The sequence below is a fragment of the Pipistrellus kuhlii genome, unplaced genomic scaffold (genome assembly GCF_014108245.1).
Source record: "Pipistrellus kuhlii isolate mPipKuh1 unplaced genomic scaffold, mPipKuh1.p scaffold_m20_p_55, whole genome shotgun sequence".
Taxonomy (NCBI): domain Eukaryota; kingdom Metazoa; phylum Chordata; class Mammalia; order Chiroptera; family Vespertilionidae; genus Pipistrellus; species Pipistrellus kuhlii.
Window position 1 is genome coordinate 143,656 of NW_023425557.1, and position 26,865 is coordinate 170,520.

The window sequence follows — 26,865 nt, forward strand, 5'->3', positions numbered from 1 at the left end:
GTGGTGCCGGGGAGCCGGGGGCGCGCGCCCGAGCGACGTCACCGCAGCCCGCCGAGCTCCCCTGACCTGTGTACCCGGCCGGCCCCGGCTGAGTCCTGCGAGGGGCCTCGGTCGGGCGGTTTGCTGGCCACCTTCGCGGCCACCATGGACAACTCCGGGAAGGAAGCGGAGGCGATGGCGCTGCTGGCCGAGGCCGACCGCAAAGTGAAGAACTCGCAGTCCTTCTTCTCGGGCCTCTTCGGGTAAGAACCGCACTCGAGGGTCGGCCGGTCCCTAGGCTGGGAGAGAGGCCCGAGGAGTTCTGGCCGGAGGCGGCGGGGGAGGGACGGAGGCTGGAGCCTCGAGGACGGAGGGGATTTCGGGATGAGGTGCCGGGGGCTAAGTCAGTTGAGGGGACGCAGTCTGGGGGCCAGGGGACCCGGGTTGTGTCCATACCGTTTGAGGAGAGACGCTCTGAGATGGCGGAAGGGCTCCGGGCCGAAGACGCTTAGGCCTGGCGACATCACCATGAGGCTGGAAGGGGACCCCCGGCTAAAGGCGGACCAAGGGGCCGGAGGATGTGGTCTGAGGGGGAAGGGGACCGGCCTGAGGGGATTGAAGGAGCCTGGGAGCAGTCAGGACAAGAAAGAAGCCTTTGGCAGCTGTAGGAGAACCTGTCTGAAGGGTCCCCGGCGGGCGAGATGGGGCTTGGGGCTGAGGACGCCTGCCCTAGCCATTGGCCTTCCCAAGGCCCGCGGCAGGCAGTGGGTTTGCATGGTGTTGGGTGCGGGGGTCTGGGCTCGGGTGGTCCTGGGAGTGATGAGCTCAGGTGTGTATGTGCATGGTGACCAGTGAGTGAGCTCTGAGCAGAGGGATCCTGGGCGGTGGAGTTGGAGGGAAGCCCTGGGCGGAGAGGCTGGAGAAGGCCGTCTGGTGGGCCCTGAGTGAGGCTGACTTTGGGCAGGAGACGGAGGGAGAGGAGAAACCGGAAGGGAGCGGAGGGGATCGGTGAGCCGTGGCCGGGGGCGAGAGCAGGATGGCCTGGTGTGCGGGAAAGGGGGCTTGGCTGCAGTGCGGTAGACGTTTCCCACAAAACTCGTGTTGGCTCGTAAAAGTGATGGCCAGCCTCTGAGGGATCTTCGTGGCTTAAGAATGTCAAATGCCGGGATTGGAAGCGTGGCCCCGCCACTTACTCCGTGAGCTCAGGTGATCAAAGGGGATCGCTGGTAAAGCTCTCCGCAGAGGTTTGTCTAGAAAAGTGCATGTAAAGTGTTTGGAATTGAACTTGGCGCATGATTAGCTTGAAAGGTATGAGCTGTCACCAGTGTTATTTTCCTTATTTCCCGGAAGGAAACCGGTTGGGAACCTGTCCTGGGCGGGGCGGTGGGGATGGGGTGGGGAGGGGGAGAGGAGCGGAAAGGCAGTGAGGGAGAGGGGCAGGGCGGCGTCCTGGCGGGAAGAAGAGAGCCCGGGAGGACGGGAGGATTGGGTTGCTCTGAGGCCTGAGAGGGCTGGGGAGGGAGGGCCGTGGGTTTGTAGAGTTAGGAGAGCTGTGGTTTGTAGAGGTAGGGGAGTGTGGTGGAGGCCAGGACGGAGTCTGGGAGCAGAGAGAGGCTGAGACGGGAAGGCTGCAGGACTGGGGGAGCCTGCCAGAGGCTAGCACTGGGTTTGAGAGGAGGCGCTGGGACAGACAGTGTTAAGAGGTTGGTAAGAAATGAAGGGGTTGCCAAAACCGGTTTGGCTCAGTGGATAGAGCATCGGCCTGCGGACTGAAGGGTCCCAGGTTCGATTCCGGTCAAGGGCATGAACCTTGCTTGTGGGCACATCCCCAGTAGGGGAGGTGCTGAAGGCAGCTGATCAATGTTTCTCTCTCATCGATGTTTCTAACTATCCCTCTCCCTTCCTCTCTGTAAAAAATCAATGAAATATATTTTTTTCAAAAAGGAAGAAAATAAAGGGGAACCCGGCCAGTATGGCTCAGTGGTTGAATGTCGACCTGTGAACCAAGAGGTCAGGGTTCAATTCCCAGGTTTTGGGCTCGATCCCCAGTGGGGGACGTGCAGGAGGCAGCCATCAGTGATTCTCACTCATCATTGATGTTTCTGTCTCTCTCTCCCTCTCACTTCCTCTCTGAAAGCAATAAAAATATATTTAAAAACAAATAAATGAAGGAGAGGGTTCTTTGCAGGAGAGGAGCTGGACCGCCCATTGTTATTTGAGGTTGATAATGTTTAGAGAAAGGCCTTTCCTGGCTGAGAAGCACTGGCGTGAGGAACATCAGCTGATGTGTTGCTTAGTGAGACTGTTTCAGAGGCGGAGGGTGGAGGGAGGGTGTGAGTGTGTTTGCCTTCACAGGGGAGAGTCACGTGCAGTGTTGTGGGGCGGGGCCAGGAGCTCGGTTTTCGGCTCAGTTTCCTGGGTGGCTCTTGGTGTCTGACCCCTTTGGACTGAGGATCAGTGTACTTGCTGCTGGGTGGTGCTTGGAGGAAGCAACTAGGTCAACTTCTGAGACACTTGTCACCTGGGGGGGAGGAGAGTGGAGGGGAGCAGAGTTGGCCATCCTCGGGATATTGGTTGTTGTAGGAGGAACTGAAAACCCAGTAGGCAGTTACCGCCGATAAAGGGTCTACCTTTGTCAGGTGTCTGTCTCCCTGTACCTGGCCTGCCTTCGCTATCAAGTGGGGAAAGTAGGGACTTAACTCTGCATAGCAGCCTTACCTTTGTTTACTGTGTTTTTCCTGTTAACTTCCCACAACGGACTCTCCGCCCGCACCGTCTTTTGTCTTTTGCTGAAGGTAGTATTTACCGTGATGGCTTCGGCCTTTTTGGCGAGTTACTTAGTGTTCCTGGGCCTCTCCCATGTATACAGGCGATAGACGTGTTTTTAAACTTTCATTCGCTTTCCTCCTGTTAATCTGCCTTATGTCAATTTGATTTTTAGACCAGCCAGAAGGACCTCTAAAGGTAGGGGGAAATTTCCCTCCCCCACACAAGACTCACACTTGGCAAACACTAGGAAAACGAAGTTGTTGTTAGGGTTGCTGAAGGAGGAACACATGAAGCCAAAAGTGGTGAATAATTACAGATTTATTACATCATCTGGAAGCCCCAATGACCAGCACCCAGGGATGAGGACTCAGATTTTAAAGGACTCCAGTGGGCTTTTTCTGGGTGGAGAATTCTCTGGGGCTTTTTCTGGGTGGAGAATTCTCTGGGGCTTTTTCTGGGTGGAGAATTCTCTGGGGCTTTTTCTGGGTGGAGAATTCTCTGGGCCCGGCCGGATCCTGGGAAGGCCCAGAGGAGAAGGGGAATGGTCTTAGCCAGTGGAATGTGGTCTAAGCAAATGGGAATGCCAGGTGTGAAGAGGTTGAAAGGTCAATTCTGGGGGCAGGGGGGGAGGGAGTTATCCATTCAATTGTATGATTGGACCTAACAGTTGTCAAAGGTAACTAAGGGATAGATGTTTCTAACTCTCTATCCCTCTCCCTTCCTCTGTATAAAATCAATAAAATATATATTTTTAAAAAACTATTTAAAAAAATAATAGCGACAATGGCTATTAAGTGCTCACCCTGGCTCTGAGTCAGGCCTGGGCCAGGCACTTGACTTGCGTCCTCACATTCAGTCCTCACGGCTCCCTGTGGAGGTGGACAGATGTGGGCTTAGAGGTGAAGTGCTGTCCAGCCCAGTCCCCAGTGATTGGCATCTGCTGTCAGGCCCAGGTCCCAGAGCCCTCTCCACTACACTTACGTTTATCCTGAGTCATAGGCCCATTCTGGACACTAATGATGGTGGCAAACTACATCTTAGGGAGCTTCCTCCTCCCTCCTCCTCCCTCCCCACCCCACGTGGCAGCTTCTTCCGGACATTGGGAAGAAAGAGTGGGTGCATTCATCCCTGCCCCTTCCAGCGCCAAGAGCAGCTGAGGTGGGCGTGAGCGAGGCCAGAGCGAGGGCAGGGCCGCGGGCAGGGCCGCCTGACCAGAGCCTGCCTGTCTGAGGGCGGGGAGTACAGCGGGAGGTCAGCCCTGGCCTCCGGAGCTGGGCTCGCCTGTGTTCACCATTTCACAGCCCGCCTCTCTCAGGGCTTCCGGGAAGAGAGTGGGGCTCAGCCTGTCCCTTGTGCTATTCTTCAGGAATCTCCGCAATGACAGCACCCCAGATTGAGAGATCTCTGCCCGAGCCGAAAGGGCCAAGGAGGCCCTGACGGTTTGGCTCAGTGGATAGAGCGTCAGCCTGCGGAGTCAAGGGTCCCAGGTTCGGTTCCGGTCAAGGGCATGTTCCTTGGTTGCGGGCACATCCCCAGTAGGGGGTGTGCAAGAGGCAGCTGATCGGTGATTCTCTCTCATCGATGTTTCTGACTCTCTATCCTTCTCCCTTCCTCTCTGTAAAAAAAAAAAAAAAAAAAATCAATAAAATATATTTTTTAAAGGGGGGGGGGGGCAAGGAGGATAGCCCCGCCTGGGCCTGGGGCCGCCCATGTCCTTAGCCGCCAGGGCTTTCTCTGCTCTTCACTGTTTCTGAGCTGCCAGACGCTAGGGGGCTTCAGCCTCCACGCAGCCAGCTAGTAAGTAGATCTCAGCTCCTCTGTACCTTCCTTCCTGCTATCTCCTCTCCCTCACCCCCCACTCCCCAGCCCGCAAAGGCGCCTGGGGAGGAGGGGGGAGAGGGGAGCAGGGAGGGGGCAACCCAACTTCTCTGGAAGCAAAAGGTGCAGATTTCCTGAGGAAAGCGCAGTGGGACCACAGGGGTGACAGGCGGGTGGGGCCCACGTTTTCCTCCCTCCTGCTGGGAGTCTCCCCTCCCTCTGCGCCCCCTGGGTTCCCTCTCGCTCCCCAATCCAAAGAAACATTTCTTTCCCCTTAGATAGCGACCTGCACGGCAAGTTTCTCCCTCTGTGAGATGAAGATCATAGCAATAGCTACCTCTTGGGGTTGTTCTAAGGCCGTGGTCGGCAAACTGCGGCTCTGTGGCCCTTGAGTGTGGCTCTTCCACAAAATACCACGGCCTGGGCAAGTCTATTTTGAAGAAGTGGCATTAGAAGAAGCTTAAGTTTAAAAAAACTTGGTTCTCAAAAGAAATTTCAGTTGTTGTACTGTTGATATTTGGCTCTGTTGACTAATGAGTTAGCCGACCACTGTTGTAAGGAATAGTGAGGTTACGGGTGTAAAATGGTGAGAACACAGTGTCTGATGCTGGCACGTGCTTATTATTGCTACGTTAGTTATTGGAAGTTGAGCTGGAGAAAAAATGGCACTGTGTTCTGGATACAAACAGCACAGTCTCTAAAAATCACATGTTGACAAATCAGTTCCAGCAAACCCAGGACCCCCGAGGCGGGCTCTGAGGGAGAATTGCTGACAGGTTTGGGGACAGGACCCCCCTGTGTGGGACACAGCTTCCGGCTTTGCTTCCAGACCTCCTTCCGCCCGGAGAGCAGCAGGAACCCTGGTGCGGTTCCGGCCACAGCCATGCGGTCCGCGCTGCCCTACCAGCTGCCAAGACCTGCAGTGGGAAACTTGGCATTTCTTGCCCGGTCTCCAAGCAGAGTCTTTCCTGTAGGGACACCAGGTTTCCAGGTAGCCTGGCCAGGTTGTGCAATAACTGAGGGTTCTGTCCTCCATGATGGATGGGACTTAGCTGCCTGGTCAGACAGAAGTTCCAATGCTTCGTTTGGGATGGGGCTACAGAGAGGCAAGGGTCTTTCAGAAACATCTTTCAAGAAAAGGAAGCACTGCCTGGCCGGTGTGGCTCAGTGGGTGAGATCAACCTAGGAACCAGGGCACATGCTGGGGTTGTGGGCTTGATCCCAGTGTGGAGCATGCAGGAGGCATTGATCAGTGACTTCCTCTCATCATTGATATTTCTCTCTCTCTCTCTCTCTCTCTCTCTCTCTCTCTCTCTCTCTCTCTCTCTCTCTCTCTCTCTCCCCCCCCCCCCCCCCTTCCCCCCTTTGAAATCAATACACATTTTTTAAAAAGGAAGCATTCAGGTCTTCGGCTGGGATGAAGTAATCCTGTTGGGGTGCAGAGGGCATCGGTATGGAACCACAGGAGCGCCTGCCAGGCCTGGTGGCGGGCACAGCCCCTGCCTTCGAGTTTACAGTGGGAGGAGGGCTGGGGGTGAGGGAGAGAAGCCCACACTGAGATGTTGAAATAGGAAAACATTTTTAGACTCTCTCTCTCTGCCAGTTTGATAAGTGTGGCAGAGGCTCTCATGGTTCCAGCAGCTCTACCCCCTGTGGAGTCTCTCCCAGGTACAGATGAGGAAACCGAGGCTGCTGAGCCACGAGCTGGAGCTGGCGCCAGAATCCTGGCTGTCTGACTGCAGTCTGAGGTTTTCCACTGCCCCGAGTGGCCAGAATTCCCACTGCAGGTGGCTGGCAGCCTCTGCAGTGTATTTCTCCTCCTCTGTCTAATGGTAACAGTTTGAGCGCTGCTCTGTGTGCCCTCTGCGCCAGGTAATCTCTGATCTGCACAAAGACTCCTCCCAGGTCGGGTTCATTGTCTCATTTTATAGCTAAAGGAGCTGAGGCTCAAGGTCGCACTGAGCTGAGTGCGGAGACCAGTTTCAGCCCTGGTCCATTCTCTCCTCACCCTTAGTGCATACACGCATGTCCGGAGAGTGTCCTGTGATGGTTTCAGCGCTGGGCAGTGCGTAAACCTGTATTCTTTTGTCAGTTACTGGGGGGCCCTGTGCAGTCACTGTGGGGGCCCAGGCCCTGCCTGTCTCTGCAGAGCCAGGGAGGCAGGGAGTGGCTTAGCGGCTGTGAGTGATGCGGGAGATGCTGGAGGACTCCGGTGGGTCTGTCCCTGGCAGCTCAGCTGTGCAGGCTCGGCCTTTCTGTTCTCTAATGTCCCTCTGCCTGCAGCACTGCGGGGGGGCCAGGGCTCCGGGGGCGCTGGCTTAGGGGCCACCCAGCAGGCCTCCAGCAGAGAGCAGTCTGCCTGTCAGATGGTGGGAACCTGAGCAGGTTGGCTGTTTAATCTGCTGGAGGGGGGGAGCAGTCAGGGACCTTTCTGCCTCCTCGTTTTCCAGAGGACTCAGAAGGAAGGAGGCCTCCCAGACCCTGAGTGAGGGAGAGGCAAGGACAAGACTGGATCCCCAGGGCCAGGTCCCCTTTGGGCCCCGCTGCTTCCTGGCAGTGTGGGCCTGGACAGCCCCGTAAGCCCTGAGCCCAGCCGGCCTCCTCGTTTCTGACGCAGAAGGGTTACCCTGGTGAGGACCCGAAGGGTTATTGTAAGGAACTCCGTCCCTTCAGACGGAGCTTGTGGCAGGCCCTCGTTGGCATGTAAGGAGTAATGATGGTGCCCAGCACATGGGAGAAGGCCACGGGCCCATGCTTCCACCAAGGGCGCTGACGAGAGAATCGGGCAGATGTTAAGTCTCAAGGGGACTGAGGCCGGTAGCTGTGGCACCACAGGGGACAGGAGAGAGAGGGACTGCTGGGAGGACCTAAAATGGGAGTGAACCCCATCTGCTCTGGCTTTTTGAGTCCTTAGGAACCTGCAGGTGGGGTAGGTGGCATGTTGGTGGCATGTAGGTGGCATGTTGGTGGGAGCTGGAAATGCCCAGGGACGGAGGAGGAGGAGGCAGGGAGGCCAGGACTCTGCCCGCAGCCCGCCTGGCGCGGGTCCCACCGGGCCGTCTGTGCGTTTCTGGCACCGCTCTCTCCTCCATATGGCAGTCGCTGGAGGTTGGTGGCTCCTCCTGGGAGACCTGAGACTGCTGCCTCCGCCTTGGGAGGGGGAGAGAGCAAAGCTGAGCGAGTAATTATAGACAGCCCTGCACCAGGCCGGCCCAAACCAGTTCCCTCTATTCCTGGGCATGGCTCAGAGCCGCTGGTTGGGGAGAGCCAAGCTGAAGCAGCTCGGGGGAGGTCAGTGGGGGAGGGACAGTCAGCTGTCGCATGTGCTGCCACCCCGGCTCTTCAGAAGAGTTTGTGGGTTTTGTCATGGAGGCCACCCTTAGAGGAGTGGCATGCGCAGACCTGATTGAGGAGAGAAATCCTATGTAACCCATTCAGGTGTACTGTGTGGGGAGGCAGGTGGGGGAGCAGTGGAGCCGGGACCTTCTTCCTTCTGCTATCTCCCTGCCAGAAGCCTCCTGTTTTGTTAGAATGTTGCCTCAACCCTTCTCCTGACCTCCATCTAGCATGGGCGTCCCTGCCTGCATCTCCAGCCTCATTGCCTGCTGCTCCCTGCACCATCCATAGCCATCTGGCCACTTCTTTCTCTTGATTGAACTGGCCAAGCTTGTTTCTGTCTCAGGGCCTTTGCACATGCTTTGACTGCTGTGTGGAATGCGCTTCCTCTTTTCATGGATGACTCCTTAGTTATCATTGGGGACTGGGCTCAAATCTTGTATCCCTGACCCGCTCATTCAAAGAAGCTGTTCCTCCCCAGCCCCTCGAGTGCTTAATCACTCTGAAATTGTCTTGCTGGCATCCTGTTTACTGAGGACCAGGCTGTTCCCTTTGTTCACTATTATGTCATGCCTGGCAGGTCATCCTATATAATAAAACCCTGATATGCAAATCGACTGAATGGTGGACCAACTGGCCGCTGTGATGCACACTGACCATCAGGGGGCAGACACTCAACGCAGGAGCTTCCATGACACGCACAGAAAAACAGCATTCAGCCGCCCCCAAATGGGACACAGGCCCTGCCGCCTCCCCAGAGCAACAGTCAACCAAATTGCAGCCAATGCTGCCCAGACCCCATGGCGCAAAATGCAGACCACAGCCCAGCCCAGCCTGGAAATGGCCGCAGTGAGCACAGAGTAATGATGTCATGTAGCAACGCCCAGCTTCCTCTCCCTAGTGACGATTAGCCTCCTTGCAGTTTCTTCAGCCCAGGAATAGACTTGCTTTATAACCAGGTGGAAACATTTCACACTTGAACCAAATTCTGGGAAGCGCTTTCCGTGCCTCATCTCATTTGATCCTCACAGAAGTCCTGGAGTAAGTAGATGGGAATCCTATTTTCTTTTCATTAGCCGGAAAACGGAGATTTAGAAATTTAGAAACTTGACCCGACTGAAAAGAAGAAATGGTGGACCTTAAAAATTACTTGAGGTTTTCTCGCTGTGCAGAATATAGTCAAACACTGCTGCAGTTAAATATTTTACCCTTTGTTCTCCCTGCGTGATCTACAATAATAATCTGCTTTGTGTTGATATTTACTGCTGTGTTGCTGACAATTACCTGAAAGAGAAGTTGGGCTGGAAAAAACTTAGCTAAATCAGAAAGCAGGTCTTAATTAAGCAAGTTTGTTCTGTACCTATAAAGGCTAAGGTGACTCACTCATGTGCTATACATAGAAAGCTCTCACTGGCGCCAATCACATGCATGTGTTTTGATCTGTGTCGATCATGAATTTGGTTGATACTTTTATTATACAGAAAGGGCAAATAGTGATATTAAATTTTTCTTCTAATTAATTTTCCTTTCAATGTGCCTGAATTCGTGCACCAGGCCCCTAGTAAGTACCCATATTTGTTCCCCAGAGGACTATGTGAACAGCTTCTCCTTTAGGGTCTGCCAGCAGCCCTAGATGGGCGACTCAGCTTCCATTTCTAAAAGAAGAGGGCAAAATTCCAGAGATCGCCCTGTAATTGCGTGGAATGGCAAGGCGGAGACAGGCCTAGCGGCCTGAGCAGGTGGTAATCCCTCCGGCTTTTCCACCCACGGCTAGAATCACTGACCCAGCGCAGGGCTGGCCTGGCTTAGCCTGGGATCACAGGATTTCAGCCCGGCAGCTGACAGGCTTTGTGTTTCGTGGCCACTCTGTCCCGCTGAGCTGAAACAAACCAGCTGGGCTGGCTCTGCTCATTGTTAGTCACCCGGCTCGGGCCTCTCCGTGGGACGGGCCGCTTCTCCTCGCCCAGGAGCTGAGCTTTTCCAGGGGACGCCTGGACCTGGGTAGGACTAATTGTGCCCTCAAAGAAGCCATGGCTCCATGGGGGGGGCACATCTGTGATGGCGGTCTGTGAATGTATCTGTCTCCTTTAAAGAGAACCTTCCAGAGAAGGTCCCCGGGATTGAGGGGGGAGAGTGCTTCTGGCCCCAAGGGGTCCTTCTGAATCCCTTCTGCCAGGAGTTCGTGAAGTGCCTCAGCTCTGAGTGGTTTCTGAAGAAGGTACTTCAAATGAGGTCTCAAGTTCAATGTGTTGGGCCACCTGGACGAGGTATGGGAAAGGGGGGGGGGGGGGGGGAGTGCATTGCTCAGGGACGCTTCCTGGACAGCAAAGCGACCCTCTGCCGGGGCTTCCCTTTGGGGCGGCCGGGACACAGTGTCAGCACAGCCCCATAAGGCAAAGGGTAGGTTCTTCATCTAAAGCAGAACCTTGTTGGTGTGACTGGATTCAGGAGGCCAGGACCCCAGTTTTACACACACACACACACACACACACACACACACCCTGGGATGTCACCTGACCTGAGAGATCAGTGCTGGCTGCTTTCCAAGCTGTTTGTCTAAGTCAGTTTTCCCCCTCCCAAACTCACCTGATCATCTGAATTATCAGGGATCATTGTTTAAAAAAATCCTGATTCTGGGCCCTGCCCATACCAATGCCTCTGGGAATCTCCAGGGAGCATGGCTGTGGGCTCTGATCTGATTACTGTAAGGGTTCAAAAGATGGGCACAGTGGCCTGTGCCACAGTGCGTGAGGTGTGCCAAGCACAGCTCCAAAATGACACCGGAGGCCTTCGCCCGCTGGCTGGGTGGCGAGTTTTCAGGGCCAGTTGATACCAGGGTGAGGGGTGGGACAGTGAAGATGATTTGTATGACTTTTAATTGGAAAAGTCCCCTTTTTCCTTCAAAACTAAACATTGCTTGATGTCAGTGAAGAGAGAATCTCATGTGGTGCGTGGGTTTTATGTACTGATTTTTGTGGGCGATGGGGGTTTGAACAGTTACAGAGACCGCAGGCCTCGTGGGCTAAGCCTGGTGGGTTATGGGAGACGGAATGACTTACCACTGGTGGGGGAGGTACTAATGAGGGACCCGATCCAGGAAGAGGTTCATCTCCACCCCTTGGAGGTGGGGGTGCCGGGGTGGCTGTCCCTGCAGGGTGCTCTTTGTTTTTCTAAAATGTGCTCCTCTGCATCTCACTGGTCCCTACCATTACACAGTACATTTTCTGAGGGTGGTTTTGCCATTTTAAGTAATACTGTGCCGTACATCTGTAGTTTCTCTGATTAGTTTCTTAGGATAAATTGCTAAAAATGTAATTCATTCTGGATCACAGGACCCAATATAAATCCTGACATTTAAAAAATATATATTTCGCCGAAACCGGTTTGGCTCAGTGGTAGAGCGTCGGTCTGCGGACTGAAAGGTCCCAGGTTCGATTCCGGTCAAGGGCACGTACATTGGTTGCAGGCACATCCCCGGTAGGGGGTGTGCAAGAGGCAGCTGGTCGATGTTTCTCTCTCATCGACGTTTCTAGCTCTCTATCCCACTCTCCTCCTCTCTGTAAAAAATCAATAAAATATATTTTTTTAAAAATAAAAATAAAATATAAGTACAACCAATGGACATAAAACTATGGGGAGGGAGGGGATATGGGGAGGGAAGGAGGGGGGCAAAAAAAATCATTAAAATATGTAAAAAATAAATTAATTAATTAATTAAAAAAATAAATAAAAATAAAAAAATATTTTTTTTTTTCCTTGAGTAGATAAAATATGCCGGCGATTAAAAAAATTCAGACAGGGGCACACTGCCCCTCCCGGGAGCCCGCTTGCGTCTCCCCTCCCCCCATAGGCATGCGTCTCCTAAGCTCCAAGGGACCCCACGAGACTTGCAGCCAGGGGAGCAGTGGGCAGCAGTAACTGCTCCTGGGCTAATCCCTGAGCCTGTCCTCCGGACCCCCTTTTCTCCGAGTTCCCAATTGAGCTGACAACAGCCCGGCCCAGGCTCTCCTCTTGCTGCTTCTATCTGAGGCCCTTCCTTGCTTCATTGTCCCCGCTTTAATAAACATACTCAAAATAAAAAAATAAAATAAAATTGACAGTACAAACAGAAAGTGTCTATCTGTCTCCCACTCCTGGCCCCAGTTCTTCAGGCCCCCCCTTAGAGAAAAATGCTGCAACTTGTATTTGGTGTTTTCTCCCAAAAGTATTCTGTTCACATAAATATATATGTTTCTCTTCAAACCCTCTCTTTTTGTTCTGTTTTAACACAAATAGGAACTTTTTTAAAAATATGTATTTCTTTATTGATTTCAGAGAAGAAGGGAGAAGGGAGAGAGAGAGAAACAACAGTGATGAGAATCGTTGATTGGCTGTCTCCTGCACGCCTGCCACTGGGGGGTGGAGCCTAAAACCCAGGCATGTGCCCTTGGCCGGAACCGAACCTGGGCCCCATCAGTCCACAGGCTGGAGCTCTATCCACTGAACAAGCCGGCTAGGGCAAATGGGAACTTTTATGTTCACGTTTAAAAATGGTATTTCTCTGTGTGTTTATATTAGAATATTTATGCTCGGTCCTGAACTGGCAGTGACCCTGGAGGGTTGAGAAGACCTCCCGGAAGCGCAGCAGTGCGCCAGGCTGGGATGAAGTCACTGGGGAAGGGAGCCTGGGAGCAGCCCCGCAGGAAGTGGAAGTGGTAGTGGCTGTCAGAGGCTGCCATCATCCATGGGGGAGGGGAGGACGTTTGGAGGGCCTAGGCAGCCCTTGTGTGGGGGTGGAAGCCACATTCTCTCTCCTGAGCCCAGATAGAGGCCTGGGCTGCAGCTGGAGGCGGGAGGCCAGCTTCCCAGGGAAATCACGGGAGTGAATGCAGGGCACGTCTCCACCGTGTCTGCTCCCTTCCCCCTTGATGCCAGGCTGGATATTCTCCTTATCCTTCTCCCTGTTTCTTTCTCCCCAGAGGCTCGTCCAAAACAGAGGAAGCCTGCGAAATCTACGCCCGAGCAGCAAACATGTTCAAAATGGCCAAAAACTGGAGTGGTACGTGACCTCTGCGGGAGCCCCGTGTGCTTTCTCCTCGTGTCCCTCAGCTCCCGCCGCCCCCCCTCTCAGGCTTCTCTGGCGCCAAAGCCCGTGGCTGCTGATGGCCGGAGGAGCCCACGGGGCTATTTCCCAGCTGGGCTCTCGGCCTCGGAGATAGATGATTGAGTCCAGGTAGACCCACATGGATTGATGAGCCCTTCCAGCTTTCTCCTTAAATTTAGGATATCAGGTTTCCCCGGAAACTGTTTCATACTGCTTCCGGCAGAGTCTGATTTCTGAGCTGGGGGCGGTTCAGTGGTCCAATAACATTGATCACAGTCGCCATTGATCGGGCACCGTACTGAGCACTAGGCATGCGTTATTTAATTGAGTCATTGCAGCAACCCTGCGAGGGCCAGTGCCGTTCATTAATTTTCCCATTTTATGGATTCGGAAACTGAGGCTTGTCCCAGCCCCAGAGCAGGGCCCAGTGTTTAACCTGTGATGCCTCCTGACCTTTGGAGCTGAGTGACTTCGGTTTGTGTCGCAGCTCAGACTGGCCTGTGACCCTGAAAGTTACTTGGCCTCTCCTAGTAATTCTACACTCAAGTGTGTTTGCTTCTCAGCACCCCAGCAGGGAAGTGGTTGAGAGCTAACGGGGCGATAGTGTGGGTTCATGGAGATCAGGCTCACCGGGGAGGGTAACTGGGGGGCCCAGTGTCAGGTAATGCTGCAGACGCCTCACCCGGAAGAGGTCACCCCAGGTCAGGCGCCACCCGAGACACTTCTGTGTTGGAGGGCGGAGTGTCATCCGCTTCATGGCTCTGTAACTCGGCCCTGAGTTGCGGTCGGGTTCGGCAGGGAGCTGCCCAAGGCCCGAGCAGAGGTTGGAAAGCTGGTGCGTGAAGCCCACCGGGGGCTGATTTCACAAAACGACTTCGAACATCTGCATGTTTGGATCAGGGGGACCCAGCAAAGACCCAGTTCCTCTCTGGGAGGCACAGGCTAAAATCCACTGCGGTCATCTTCTGAGAGTGTGACAGCTTCCACAGGACACGATGTGGGAGAACACTTACTTCCCAGTCACACAAATGTTGCTTCCCCTCCTTCCCCCGCCCCAAATTTGTAAACCAACCCTCACCAAAATTCGTAGGCCTTTTTTTTTTTTTTTTTTTTTTTTTACCTTCTCTGGAAATTTTACACTCAAGTTTCTAGTCCTTAAACATAATAAAGAATCCATACATCGTAAAAACCTGGGCGGCTCTGTCTGTCCTGCTGCTCTGAAGCTCCAGGACAGGGGCCAGGCCTCCCGTCCTCTTCCAGCTCAGCAGTTCTGTGACCCGGCCTCAGCTGGAGGAGGGAAGCGCCTCAGAACAGCTGAGGTGGCTGTGGGGGTCTCAGCCAGCACAGTCCCCACCCCTGGAGGAGAGACCCCAGTGCCTCCTGCAGGTCACTTTGGATGAGGACGGAAGCAGAACGGCTTGGCAGCCCTGGGAGGTGACAGAGGGCAGGAGTAAGGACAGGCTGGGCTTCAGGTGGTCTCCTCGTGCCCCAGGGACTCAAGACCTTGGGGTCTGCGTCCTGTTTCCTGTTCCAGACGGGAAGCTCCTAGAGGGAGCAGACCCTGTGTGCCCCCGTGTACCGCATGATTAGCGTGGTGCCGTGCCCACACAGCCTGCAGTGACTCTCCACAGGGACTGGAACATGGACAGAGGCCGAGGAGTACAGGGACTTAGGAAGAGCTGGGAGGCATGGGGGGAAGAAATCGGACTTAGAGTTGGGGAGTCAATCAGGAAGTGTTTCAGAGTTGAATCTCAATGGCCATCTCTTCCCCAACACCCATGCCTGCCCCCCTCCCATGATTCAGCTGCTCTCTGCCTCTGAGTAGGGTTCCCAGCCCTGAGCCCTGTGCTTGCAGGCTCCCCCGGAGGCACTGCTGGCTCAGGGGGCCCGAGGCCTAGGCCCAGACCTCAGCTCACCCAGGCCACCCTGCCCCTTCCCCCGGGGCTCCCTGTGTCCCCAGAGCTCCCAGGCAGTGTCTGCGGCTGGGGAAGCACGGAGCCCCGCTGAGGCCAGCGTCTCCCTTCTGTTCCAGCGGCCGGAAACGCCTTCTGCCAGGCGGCGCAGCTGCACCAGCAGCTCCAGAACAAGCACGACGCAGCCACCTGCTTCGTGGACGCCGGCAACGCCTTCAAGAAAGCTGACCCCCAAGGTGAGGGCCCGCGGCCACCGGGGCCGGCTGCCCGAGCACCAGCGGAGCGCTCCACGGAGACGTCCTCAGGTTCCCCGGCTCCGTCTTCTCCAGTGGCCGACACGCGATAGGCTGGCAGGGAGCCTCGCGCTTTAATTTCAGAACTGGCTCCCTTCCCGTGGCATTTCCATCCCGCTCCGAGCCTCCTCCTCCCCTGCGACTGCGTGTGCAGCTCGGCGCTCCCCTCCCGCTGCCCGGGAGCATTTGGGAGTGGGAGTTACATTGCAGACCCACCGCATGCCACCGGGAGAGCAAATCTGTTCTGTTGTCAGAATTGACAGCAGAAGCGGGCGGGGGGCTTCTGAGACCAGCCAGGCAGCAGTGACTGCCGGAGAAGGCCAGGAGTGGTCCGAACTGGCTTCCCTGGGGGCCGGGGGGGGGGGGGGGGAGGATGGGGGAGACGAGCCTGAGATGTAGTTGCCAGAGAACAGGTTTCCCCAGGTGACAGCATGTTGGGGACAGAAGCCCCAGCTGGGTCTCCGTCATGTGAAGAGCACATTTTGTCCCACGGGCTCATCCGGAAGCAGAAGCCCATGGGTACCAGACTTTCATGGAAATGGGGTTAATCTGCTTTTTACGTCTTGGTGCCAGACATAGGTTGCTAACTTGTAATTTTAGCAAGGAGAGATCTCTTTATGAAGACCATCTATTGTCACTCTCCTCTCTTTTGCCAATGGGAAAGGCGTGCTTTAAAAAAAAGGGGGGGGGGGCATAATCTTGGAATAGAGGCCTGTCCTTCCCAAGAGGGGACGGTTGTCGGTACGCAGAGGCCTCCGGGAGGGCCAGGGAGCACCAGTTCACGGGCAGGCGCTGGGGTCGCTGGCAGCCCATGCTGCTGTCGGGGACACTCATTCATTCCCAGAATCTGGTCTCTGTGTAAGCCAAGTAGCTTTTCTCTGTCCCTAAACTTGACGGTCTCTCCTCTGCCACCGGGTTTCTCACAGATGATGGTCTCAGGCTCAGCAAGAACCCGAGGGGAGCTCTGGCTGGGTGGCTCAGTTGGTGGGAGTGTCGTCCCATACCCCAAAGGGGTTTGGGTTTGATTTCCGGTCAAGCGCATGTCCAGGTTGCTGGTTCTGTCCCTAGTCACGGCACATATGGGAGGCAACCGATCGATGTTCTCTCTCTCCCCCCCTCTCTCCCTCTCTTTCCGTCTCCCTTCCTCTCTCCCTAAAATGAATAAAAACGTCTCCTTGGGTGAGGATTTAGAAAAAGAGCCCCAAGGGCGGCCTGTCACTCCGTGCACAAAGCTGCGTGCTGGGCCGGCGCAGGCCGCCTTGGTGAGTGACGATGGCCCAGGCCATCCTGGGTTGGTTTTCAGCTGGAATCACCCAGAGAAGTCTGTGCCCCCCACACACGCAGTCCCCCCTTGCCCCCTCCCTCCGTCTGCTCCCTGGAGAACTGGTCGACTGGAGATGCTGCCCTGGCCTCTGTGACGGTCAGCTGCTGCTCCTGAGTGACAGGAAGGGCTGGTTTCCGGGCGGGAGCAGAGCGCTGGCCGCGTGACATGTGCAAGGCCCCAGCTGCCCTTTAAACAGCCCAGCTTCCCGGGCACGGCCCCGCCTGGCACTGGTACGAGTCGCGTCGTTCCCTGGCTTTTGATCTGAGGTGTCTCATCTCAGCAGGCTCTTCAGGGCGCGTGAGGGATGTGGCCAGGGCCGGGCCTTAGGAGGCACAGAGGGAGGCAGCGTCTTCAGGTTGGTGGGAAGCAGCAGTAGGTGTGGTGACAGTCCCCCTGTGGGGCACAGAGGCTGACTTAGTTTCTCCAGGGATCAGCGGGCACCGTTTGCTGCCCTGGGAGCTGAGATGGGGGGAGGGGGCAGCAGAGCAGAGAGCAGGGTAATGTGGGCAGAGCCGGGGCCAGGTGCCTTGTCTGGAGCCCAGATAAGGGTGCCTGGAGCTAAGGCCAGGCAGTGCTTTGCAGCGGCACCCAGCACCATTGCCTCGTGGCCGCCAGCCCCAGTCACAACTCTGAGTTGGGGACCGTTCCAGCCAGGGTCAGGGGAGAGGGCGCATTGGCACCGGGAGTAACAGCTGCCTGGTGTCTGCCAGTCCGGCTTCACAGAGGCCACGGCAGCTTCACAGAGGCCCGGCAGCTGTGTGGCTCAGTTAGTGTAATCTGAGAGGTCCGGAGGAGCCTGCTCTGCGACCTGGGACAGGTTGCTTAATCTGTTGGATCTGCATTTCCTGGTCTGATAGACCAGAGATCACACGTGAGATAAGGCAGGGACACGCCCGGGGTGGCAACTAGCCTGAGCTAAAAGTCCCAGCCTGAGCTAAAAGTCCCGGGAGGGGCAGCCCCCTGCTCCGTCAGACAGGGGCCTGGCCTGGGCTCGGTCTCCACGCCTCGGCCGCCCGCCTTGGGGAATAGCTGGAGCCCGGGTTGGAACCTCGCCCACTTTCCCCAAGCAGGCGATCAGCCCCCTGGGCCCTGCTGATCACCTCCCTGTCAGTCCTGTGTGAGCACTTCCTGCAGGAGCCCTGGAGGGCCCGCCCCGCCCCTCCCCTCCCCTCCAGAGGCAGCTGGTGCCAACCTGAGCCTCGGGGCCGGGAAAAGGATTTGGTTCCTGTCAGCACGCTCTCCTTTGGGTAGTGGGAGGTATGTGAGGGGGAGGAGTCCGCCCTCAGTAGGGGTCAGGGGTGTCTTGCTGCCGCCTGGTGGGATTGAGGGTGGGGAGGTGACGCCCATAGCTGTCAGTGGTTCCCCAGAGTTTCCCAACCACCGTCCGCCACTCTGGGTGGACTCGGGCCAGGGAGGCCTCTGACCCGCCTGCCTGACAATTGGGCCCAAGGGTTCATGCATGAGCGCCCAGGGCAGCGAGGTGACCAGGCCCCCATTCCCCACCCCCCCCCCTGTACCTGATGCCGCACACTGGATGCCTACTGTGTACGGGGCTCAGGCATCTTCCTTTAATCCATTCCGCTTCCTGTGCGGTTCTGGGATTTGCCGGTTTATCTCGGAGACTGGCCGTGTAGGGGGTGGACTGCAGGAGTGGGTGTGGTTGGCAGGAGCCCAGGCAGTGGATTGAGGGCCCTGGGTTGCAGACTCCCTGTGTCCCTAAGCCAGGGCCTTTCCCTCCTTGGGCCTCAGTCCCCTCCCCTCATCCTGGGCGGGATCATTCCCAGAGTCCCTTGCCAGGTCCAGTTTTCTGTGGGTAGATGAGGGCGGGGAGAGGCGGGGGGGGGGGGGGGGGGGGGATTCTGTGCTCATCCAGGGTGAGCTGGTCGCTAATCCTGGGGATCCCTGTGACCTGATAAGAAGCTGGTTGGAGCCACTTGTCAGGGGCTTGCCTGCCAGGGTGTCAGCTGGGCCTGCTGCTCAGGGACAGCTGTCCTGGAGCGAGGAGCAGGGATGAAGGGGATTTAACCCTGTGAGTCCGTGTTGCTGCTGTGTGTGTGTGGGGGGGGGGGGGGGACGCCTCCTTGCTGACAGGCGTTTGGGCTTCGGGGCAGGCTAGGCCCCCAGGGCAGCTGCAGGGAGTTTGCAGTCCCTCCCACTGCCGCCTGCTAATGGCACTCACAGCCTTGCCACCTCTGCCTGCAGTGCCCTGTGGGACTCCCAGCGGCCCAGGAGAGGGAGTGGGTGAGCTGTAGGATGCCTGCGGGTCGCACCCACCCCTGGGGTGGAGGCTGGAATGGGGGTGGGATGTGCAGGGCGCACTCCCTGCAGCCCAGTTGCTCACTCCTCATCCTCATCCTCATCCTCATCACGGTGGCGCAGCCTGTGGCGCAACCGGTTGCAAGCTTACCCGTTACTTCCAGAAAAGCTCTGTTACAAAACGTGTGTGTGAAAGGCACTCGCACTGTTTCCACTAATTTTGTTGTGTTCTCTCCCTGTCCTCCTCAGCCCCCTCTTTGCTCCTTTTCCTCTTCCCTACTGCCTCGGGCTTCTAGCTGTCAACCTCAACCTTAGCCAAAGGGTGCACATTCTCTGAACCTTTGGGGGGTTTCCAGAGGCCTTTCCGGCTTGGACAAACCCCTAGATCCCCTCACTCCCAGAGCAGTGCTTACAGACGCACATTTGCAGGCGTAGGAGGCTTGGATACTCCTGAAAGCCGGGCCCAGAGCTAAGTGCCAAGTGTCCCCCTGGGTAGTGAGGCCATAACCCCCGGGAGCAGGCACCAGGCCTCACACCTCTTGTAGCATGTCAGCCCTGTGGGCTCGGCTCACTGGAGACCCGGAATCAGACCAGGGCCTTTTGACTGCAGGACGAACTTTCAGCCTTGGCTCAGCTCAGACCCTCATCCTGTGGTCTGTGCAGGCTGCCTCTGCCTCCGCCTCCCCCTACTCCCTTTCCTCCTGAGATGCATTAAAACGGTGTTAAAAAAAAAAATCCACCCAAGAGCTCATCTCTGTCTGCCAGAAAACGCCTCCCACTCATGCTTCTCTTTCCTCCAAATAATTTGTCAAAGGAAAAAGCCCTTCCCAAATTTAAAATCTTGCCAGAGCCCAGAGGCATGGCTCAATGGTTGAATGTCCTCCTGTAAACCAGGAGGTCACGGTTAGATTACTGTTCAGGGCACACACCTGGGTTGTGTGCTAGATCCCAATAGGGGGCGTGCAGGAGACCACTGATCAATGATTCTCTATTATTGATGTTTCTATCTCTCCCTCCTCCCTTCTTCTCTGAAATCAATAAAAACATATTAAAAAATAAAATAAAAACTTGGAAGAGACAGTACAACAAAGGAATCCCAATTCCTCCTCTCAAGCACCACCCTAGTGTGTGTGTCTCGTTGGCAAACCTGTGGTGTGAGGCGCTGGTGGGTATCGGTGCCCAGTTAAGGGAGCTACAGAGGGCTGAGTGCGGAGGTGGGAGCAAGAGAGGAACGCAGAGTCCAGTGGAGGGGCCTCCTCCCGCCATGGATGGAGGCCAGACAGGTGCAGGGGACGTGGCGGGTTCCGGGTCCCGCAATGAAAGGGTGTCCCTCAGGTGTCAGGCTTGGCCGCCCCTCGCCGGCAGCTCTGCTCTTGAGGGTAAAGCCTTAGAAGATCCGGCTCAGAACACCCACGGGAGCCTGGCCGTCAGCCTGACCTGGCCCCGGCCTGGCCTGGCCCTGGGTGACTGGGAGGAGTTGGCTTTGTGGCAGCGCCAGGGAGAGGGCAGCCACGGCAGCCAGACCCCCCGGAGCGTGTGCCCAGGATGCCAGGCTGCAGAATACATTAGTCTGACCACGTTTCCCGGCTCCGGGATTCCTTCCCCTCCCTCCTCCCTCCCTCCCTCCAGGCGGCTCTCCTGGAGAGCCAGAGCAGAGGTAGCCCTGGCAACTCCACTGATCTCCAGGCGCCTCAGCCTGCATCCCCTCCCCCAGCTCCTGCCTAAGTGACTTGGCCTTCTCACTTCTCCTCCCTGCCTCCCTTTTTCTCTCCCCAGAGGCTATTAACTGTTTGATGAGAGCAATCGAGATCTACACAGACATGGTAAGGGTCACTACGAGTCCTGGTCTGCCCCCGCCTCACCTCCCCAGCTCCAGCACCAAGAGCGGGCAGAGCGGGGGAGGGGCCCTGGGGGATTTGGCCACCTGCGCTGGGCTGGGCTGGGCTGGCTGGGTCCTCACAGCTCCGCACCAGCCTGGCTGCCCGCAGTAGCTTCAGCACGTCCCGGAGGCCATCTTGTCTTCATCGGTAGAAGTTACTGTCACTGGGGACACGTGTCCTTTTCCCCTTGCCCACCCTTCCCCACCAGCATCCTCTCTGATCCCCAGCTCACAGCAGGCCAGGGGGAGGGGGAAGGGCAGCGCCCTGAGTGGGCACAGCCTCTGCCCTGCCCAGGGGACATCCCCATCGACAGATGAGGCCGAGAGGCGGCCGGCCCAAGGCCAGGGAGCCGAGACTGGGGGCCACAGCCAGGCCCAGGCCCTGAGAACTCTACCTTTTGCCTCTTGACATTCCACCTGTCTCGTCAGACCCCTCCCCCTGGACCGGAAGGGGGTCCTGGCCCCGCAGGGACCTGGGAGGCTGTAGTTTTACCATCACAGCGGTGGCCACAGCTGCCATCACTGGCCCAGACACTCAGTGCCTGGGTTCATCTTCCTACTTGTCAGTCCGTGTGACAGTCAGGGGCCCGGACAAGCAAACTGATGCCCAGGGACACAGCCCTGCGAACAGGAGTGGCAGAGACCCAGAACCAGGCCTGGCCGGGTCTAGGGCCTGACCCTTTCCTGCTGCCTGAGGCCTGGGGGTGGCTGTGAACCGGCCCCTGTGTGTGGAGCAGCTGGACAGGCACCTGGACCCCCACTGAGTGGAGGCTGGAAAGGGGCGCTCTGCCCTCTGGGAGCTGGAGGCCTCCACAGGGGCGCTGGAGGGGGAAATGCTTGTGAGAAGGGCCACCTGGATGGCCACGGGGGGGAGGGGAGGCCAAGGAGGCCTTGGGCGGTGGGGACACTCGGGCCCTCGGCCCCGGTTTCTCCAGAGCGCTGGCCCTCCCATGGCTGCTCTGGGCCTTCTCGCAAATGCTTTTCCAGCCAGGCCCTCCGCCAGCGCCCCTCCTCCGCCCATCCCCCTGAGCACGTGGACAGGAGGGAAGGGGGCTGGGTGTGGAGTGTCCTGCTCAAGGTCTCCTACTGGGGGCTGCACTCAGACCCGGGCCTCTCACTCTAGAACCTTCCTTTTAAGTCCCATGCCCTCCGCCTCTCGGTACCCTCCTCCACCTCCTAAGTGCAGCTGAGGGGCAGGGAGCCACCGATTTGGGACCAGGGTGGGGCCTGGCCACAGACATTTTCTCCCCGTGTCCACGCAGGGCCGATTCACCATCGCCGCCAAGCACCACATCTCCATCGCGGAGATCTACGAGACGGAGCTGGTGGACATCGACAAGGTGAGTTGGGGAGGGGCATGGCACCTGCCAGTCGTCAGGGACCAGCACTCCTCTCTGTCCTGTCCCCTCGGGGAGCCCTCTGGTGTCTGAGCACCGGGAAGGGAAGGGAAGGGAAGGGGCGTGGGCACTGGCAGGACTTGGATGAGGTTCTGGCTGTGTCCCGGGGCTGCCGGTGCCCCTTCTCACCCTCCTCCCTCCCGCCCTCACAGGCCATCGCGCACTACGAGCAGTCTGCGGACTACTACAAGAGCGAGGAGTCCAACAGGTACCAGGCCCACCCCCTCCCACTGCCCAGCCCCCTGCACTTGCCACCAGCCACCTCCAATCTCTCTCCTCTTCCCCCCACAGCTCGGCCAACAAGTGTCTGCTGAAGGTGGCGGGCTACGCCGCGCAGCTGGAGCAGTATCAGAAGGCCGTGGACATCTACGAGCAGGTGGGGACCGGCTCCGAGCCCTGCTCCCTGCGGAGGGCGCTGCCCCCTATCCCAGTGCCAGTGCCCCTTCCTCCCTCTGCCACCTGCTCTTTCCCCCTCCCTCCCTTCTGTCCACCTCCCTCTGCCATCCCCTCACCCTAACGCTACTCACCTGGCTGAACATTCCCTCCACCGTGGCCCCACGGGTGCCGCACCCTTAGCCCAGCCCAGTCCTCAGGGAGCTTCCTGGCTGACCCCAGAGTGAGATGCCTGAAGAACCAGAGTTGGGAGGGAATGGGCAGAACTGCCGAAGCCTGGGGAGCCCAGAGGAAGGGGGTCAGGGGAACAGAGACCCTCCCATGGCTGTGAGGGGAGGGTGGGCGGGACCCAGGCTGTCCTGGTGGGTTCGTGCCCAGGAGAAAGGCAGGCATCTCAGGAGAGAGGGGCAGGCACCGCCACATGCTCCCTTAGCCTGCCATCCCTCTGCCCTGCCATGCCAGCTTCCCGTGGGCCTGATAGCGGGGCCGCCTCTCACCATCCTGGGCACCGTGGGAGGCCCACAGACACCCCCAGTGGCAACACCCCTCCCCATTATGTCTCTGTCCTTGGTCACTCACATACCCACTGCCAGCTTCCCTGGGGCTGCTCCCTGCCTCCCTGCCCTTGGGGTCCCGGGTTAGCAGGTGTCCCCCTGGGGCACAGACCCAGCCTCCAGCGAGCCCCCAGTGCCGAGCAGACCCTGCCCTCTGACTGCCTGCCGGGAGCTCACAGTGCGGCCGCTGTGTACCCACAGGTGGGGACCAACGCCATGGACAGCCCCCTCCTCAAGTACAGCGCCAAGGACTACTTCTTCAAGGCGGCCCTCTGCCACTTCTGCATCGACATGCTCAACGCCAAGGTGAGCCCACCACAGCCTGCCACCCCCTGGGTGGCCACTCGCCACTTCCCCTCTCAGCCCCTCAGAAAGGCTGAGCCCTCACTCAGGCCCCTGACAGTCGGCCCTGGGCGAGAAGTGCTTGTGCCCGCCGATGGCACCTGCCCCCACTTGGTGTGAGTCTCCGGTTCCTGGCTCGCTTGGTGCCAGGCTTTCTCCGGTGAGAGCACATTTTGAAGCCTTACTGCTCCCCGTGAGGTCGACACCGCTGTCACCCACTTCCCAGTGAACACACAGGCTGCGACCAGAGTCTTGTTCAAGGCCACATGGCTAGTATCCACAGCAGCCCCAATTCCAGATCTTTCTGACTCCCGGTCTCTAGATTTGAACCGTGGCCTGCATGTCCGCCTCCCCATCCTCAGTGGACCCCTTGGCAAGAGAGGGGTCAGTACTGGCAGGGGCAGGAAATGCTCGGGAGGAGTGAACTCCTGAATTGGGATTTCTTAGGGGTTTCCAGCCATCCTTCCCTCAGCCCAGACGTCTGAGCCCCCAGCCCTGCTCCCTGCATTGGGCCCCTCAGATCCCTGCCCCACCGCTTACCCTGTGCCCTGAGCAGGTCACTGCCCTCTCCGGGTGCTTCCCTACTTAGATGGTAGTTATGTCTGAGACATGCCCGGCACCAGGCCTGACATGAGAGAGGTACTCAGGCAGCTGTCATTGGCCCCCTCCCCTGGGTGAGCCTGGTTCAGGAGAGAGCACTGGACACTGGCCCGGGAAACCCTCCATACACCCCGCTTAACGTGTATCTCCCCCCCAACATCCTCCCTCCCCCGCTGTCTCTGCAGCCAGGCTGGCGCTGAGCTCAGCTCCTTGGAGGGACCGCTAGGCACAGAGCCAGGTGACATGGAGGCTGGGGGAGGGGCACAGAGCTGACTCAGGATCCAAGCCAGCCCAGATCCCCTCCGCTGTCAGGCCCGTGGCCTCAGCAGCCTTTCATTGGCTTGTCCCCTTCCTCCTTCCCCCGGCTGTGCTCAGCTTGCTGTCCAGAAGTACGAGGAGCTGTTCCCCGCCTTCTCCGACTCCCGGGAGTGCAAGCTGATGAAGGTGAGTGCGGCCCCTTTCCCGCCCCTTCCCAGCTGGGCCTGGGCGTGGGTGGTGGGGGCCTGCCGGTGGGCGGAGGCGCTCCGTTAGTATGCTCACCGAGATTGTAGTGGCTCTCGGGTTTTTGTTTTTGTTTTCCCTCTTCTGCCATTTGGATCTCTTATTTTCTGGATTAAATCAGACTCACACAGTGATAAAGCTAGTAGAGGCTGAGCTGGGACATGCACACGCACACGCACACGCGCATACACATACACATACATGTGACCTGTATCCACAAGCTTGCAAGCAGGATTGGAACAGAGCCCTTTCCTTCCTGTCAGCATGGGAGTCCCCCGATTTCCATTCGTCCAGGTGCTACATGGATCTAACTGCCTGCCATGTTCTTACAGAAATTGCTAGACGCCCATGAAGAGCAGAACGTGGACAGCTACACCGAGGCGGTGAGTGGCCGCAGGTGGCCGCCCTGCTCACACATGCTCTGCCCAGAATCTCAACCTTTTTAACTGTGGCCTTGGCCCCCGGCTGAGAATTCCTTTCTGTAGACACCCCAGAATCTGGCGAGTCGCCCCGAGAGGTGCAGGGAGTATTCTCCCCACTTTAGAGATGATGGCACTGAGGCTGAGAAGGGAGAGGGGACATGCCCTGGCCCCTTGGGGACAGAGCTCACCTCTGGAGTCCCCTGAGTGGCCCTGAGGGCCGCCTCCATCAGCTGCTGTGGGTGACCCCGAGGGCCAAGAGGGAAGGAAGTGAGCCGCCAGCCTCCCCCTTCCCGGAGCAGGAGGGAGGTGGAGCAGGGGGGTGGAGCAGGAGGGAGGTGGAAGTGGCAATGGAGGGCACATTCTCCCAGCAGCCACTTCCTCATAGAACTGGCCCAGCTGCTTCTGGATATTCTGGAGCCCGGTTGTGTCCAGCTCAGGACCTGACCTGGTCACCCAGACCGCAGCTGGGCGCCTGCCTCCGGAGTCTCGGCCCCAGTGGTGACAGACCAGCTCCCCCGGTCCCTCCTCCCCGACCGTGAAAGCTCCACAAGGAAGAGAGACGAAGGCTGTGGGTTCCCGGCCCCCTGCGCTGTGGCGCCGGGACAGGCCTTGTCACATCAGGCCTATTTCCCATCCATAAGACAAGGAAGCGGGGCCTTTTTTAAGCTACAGAATTATCTCCCTGGAAGGGAACTGCCGGGCCTGCTGCCTCCCTGCTCCTCCTCAGGCCCCGGCTGGCAGCGCCACATCTGGAGAATCTTGGGACCAGAGACCTTTGGCTTCGGGGCGGGGAGCCAGGGCCCGGCGGGGGATGAGCCGCCTGTCACCATGGTCACGGTTGCGGTTGCTGCAGGTGAAGGAGTACGACTCCATCTCGCGGCTGGACCAGTGGCTGACCACCATGCTGCTGCGCATCAAGAAGACCATCCAGGGCGATGAGGAGGACCTGCGCTAAGCCCCGCCCCGCACCTGTCTTCCAGCCCCTCTGCTTCCCCAGCGGCCCCTCCAGACACTGCGTGAGCCCAGCGGTGGCCCAAGACCTGGCCGGGACCTTCTCTCCTTCCCCCAGGAGTCTCATGGGCCCCAGTGCAGGCTCCACACCGCCTCAGGGCCCTGGAGGCCGGCCTCACCCCTCTTCCCTCCCCCGCCCATTTATTTAAGCCCCAAAGAGACCCTTTTCCACCCCGAAACACAGAGTCTGTGGCATAGGCCTATTGGCTGTGGGTGCTGCCAGGGGGTGGGGGTCAGCACCTGACCCTCCAGCGCCTGACCGGCTGGAGCTGGAGCATGAGGTTGGTTTCCGTCTCCCCACTTCTGTCCCCAGCCAAGCGCTGAGCACATGTCGCAGCAGCTGAGATCTGCTGTCCGCTGTGGGGGGAGCCTCCCAGCCCCCCGCCCCCTCAGCACCAGGAGCCTTCCAGCCTCTGCAGCCCAGCCTCCCGGGAGAGACCCCAGGCCCCGGAGCAGGGGTCATCCTGCACCCACCCGTCTGCTCCTGCCATTGTGCTTTTTGGTTTTGTTGGTGGGAAGCTGCATCTGGCCCCCAAAAGAAAATAAAGAACAATACTTTTGCATGAGTCTCTTCCTCCTCACCTCTGCCACCCCTTCTTTCAGGGCTAGAGTCCAGTCTGCTGGCCCCCAATGGGCTCTAGTCACGGAGGAGGCCGGCCTTGGAGAGTGAGGCCCAGGGATGGCGGGTTTGGGAGGAGCCATGGACCTGGGAGCCTGGGAACCCCCTGTCTTATCTGTGAGCCCTGGTTTCCTCAGCTGGGTAGGCGGCTGGCAGTGCCACCCTCAGAGCAGCGGTCGGGTAAGAAGGGGAGGAAGAGGCCACTGAATTCCAGCCTCGCCCACGTCCACAGTCCCCGGGGAGCACTGCAGGCCCGGTGGCACTTGTTCTCTGTGTCACAGGGCGGGAGGGGGAGCGGTTGTGAACCGCTGGTGGCAGAGTACAGGGCCTGGTAGGTGTGAGGAGTGGGAGAGAGGACAGGATCCCTTTGCCTGGG

The 26,865-nt window shown here is 57.9% G+C and overlaps 1 protein-coding gene across 1 annotated transcript; it reads left to right on the plus strand.

Annotated features, from left to right (window-relative positions):
• NAPA (NSF attachment protein alpha) lies at positions 1-26,436 on the plus strand. The gene is made up of 11 exons (XM_036416365.2): positions 1-242; positions 12,861-12,940; positions 15,018-15,134; positions 20,548-20,594; positions 21,913-21,990; positions 22,200-22,255; positions 22,339-22,423; positions 23,196-23,300; positions 24,312-24,380; positions 24,770-24,820; positions 25,713-26,436. The coding sequence occupies exons 1-11, from the start codon at positions 145-147 to the stop codon at positions 25,812-25,814; spliced, it is 888 nt and encodes a 295-aa protein (XP_036272258.1). The 5' UTR covers positions 1-144; the 3' UTR covers positions 25,815-26,436.
• Positions 26,437-26,865: the final 429 nt, after the last annotated feature.

What these genes read in the sequence shown, in the direction of transcription:
- NAPA (XM_036416365.2), top strand. Translation starts at nt 145, where the DNA reads ATGGACAACTCCGGGAAGGAAGCGGAGGCGATGGCGCTGCTGGCCGAG. An exon ending in CAAGAAAGCTGACCCCCAAG is followed by an intron (nt 15,135 to 20,547) that starts GTGAGGGCCCGC and finishes TTCTCTCCCCAG; the next exon opens with AGGCTATTAACTGTTTGATG. An exon ending in TCGAGATCTACACAGACATG is followed by an intron (nt 20,595 to 21,912) that starts GTAAGGGTCACT and finishes GTGTCCACGCAG; the next exon opens with GGCCGATTCACCATCGCCGC.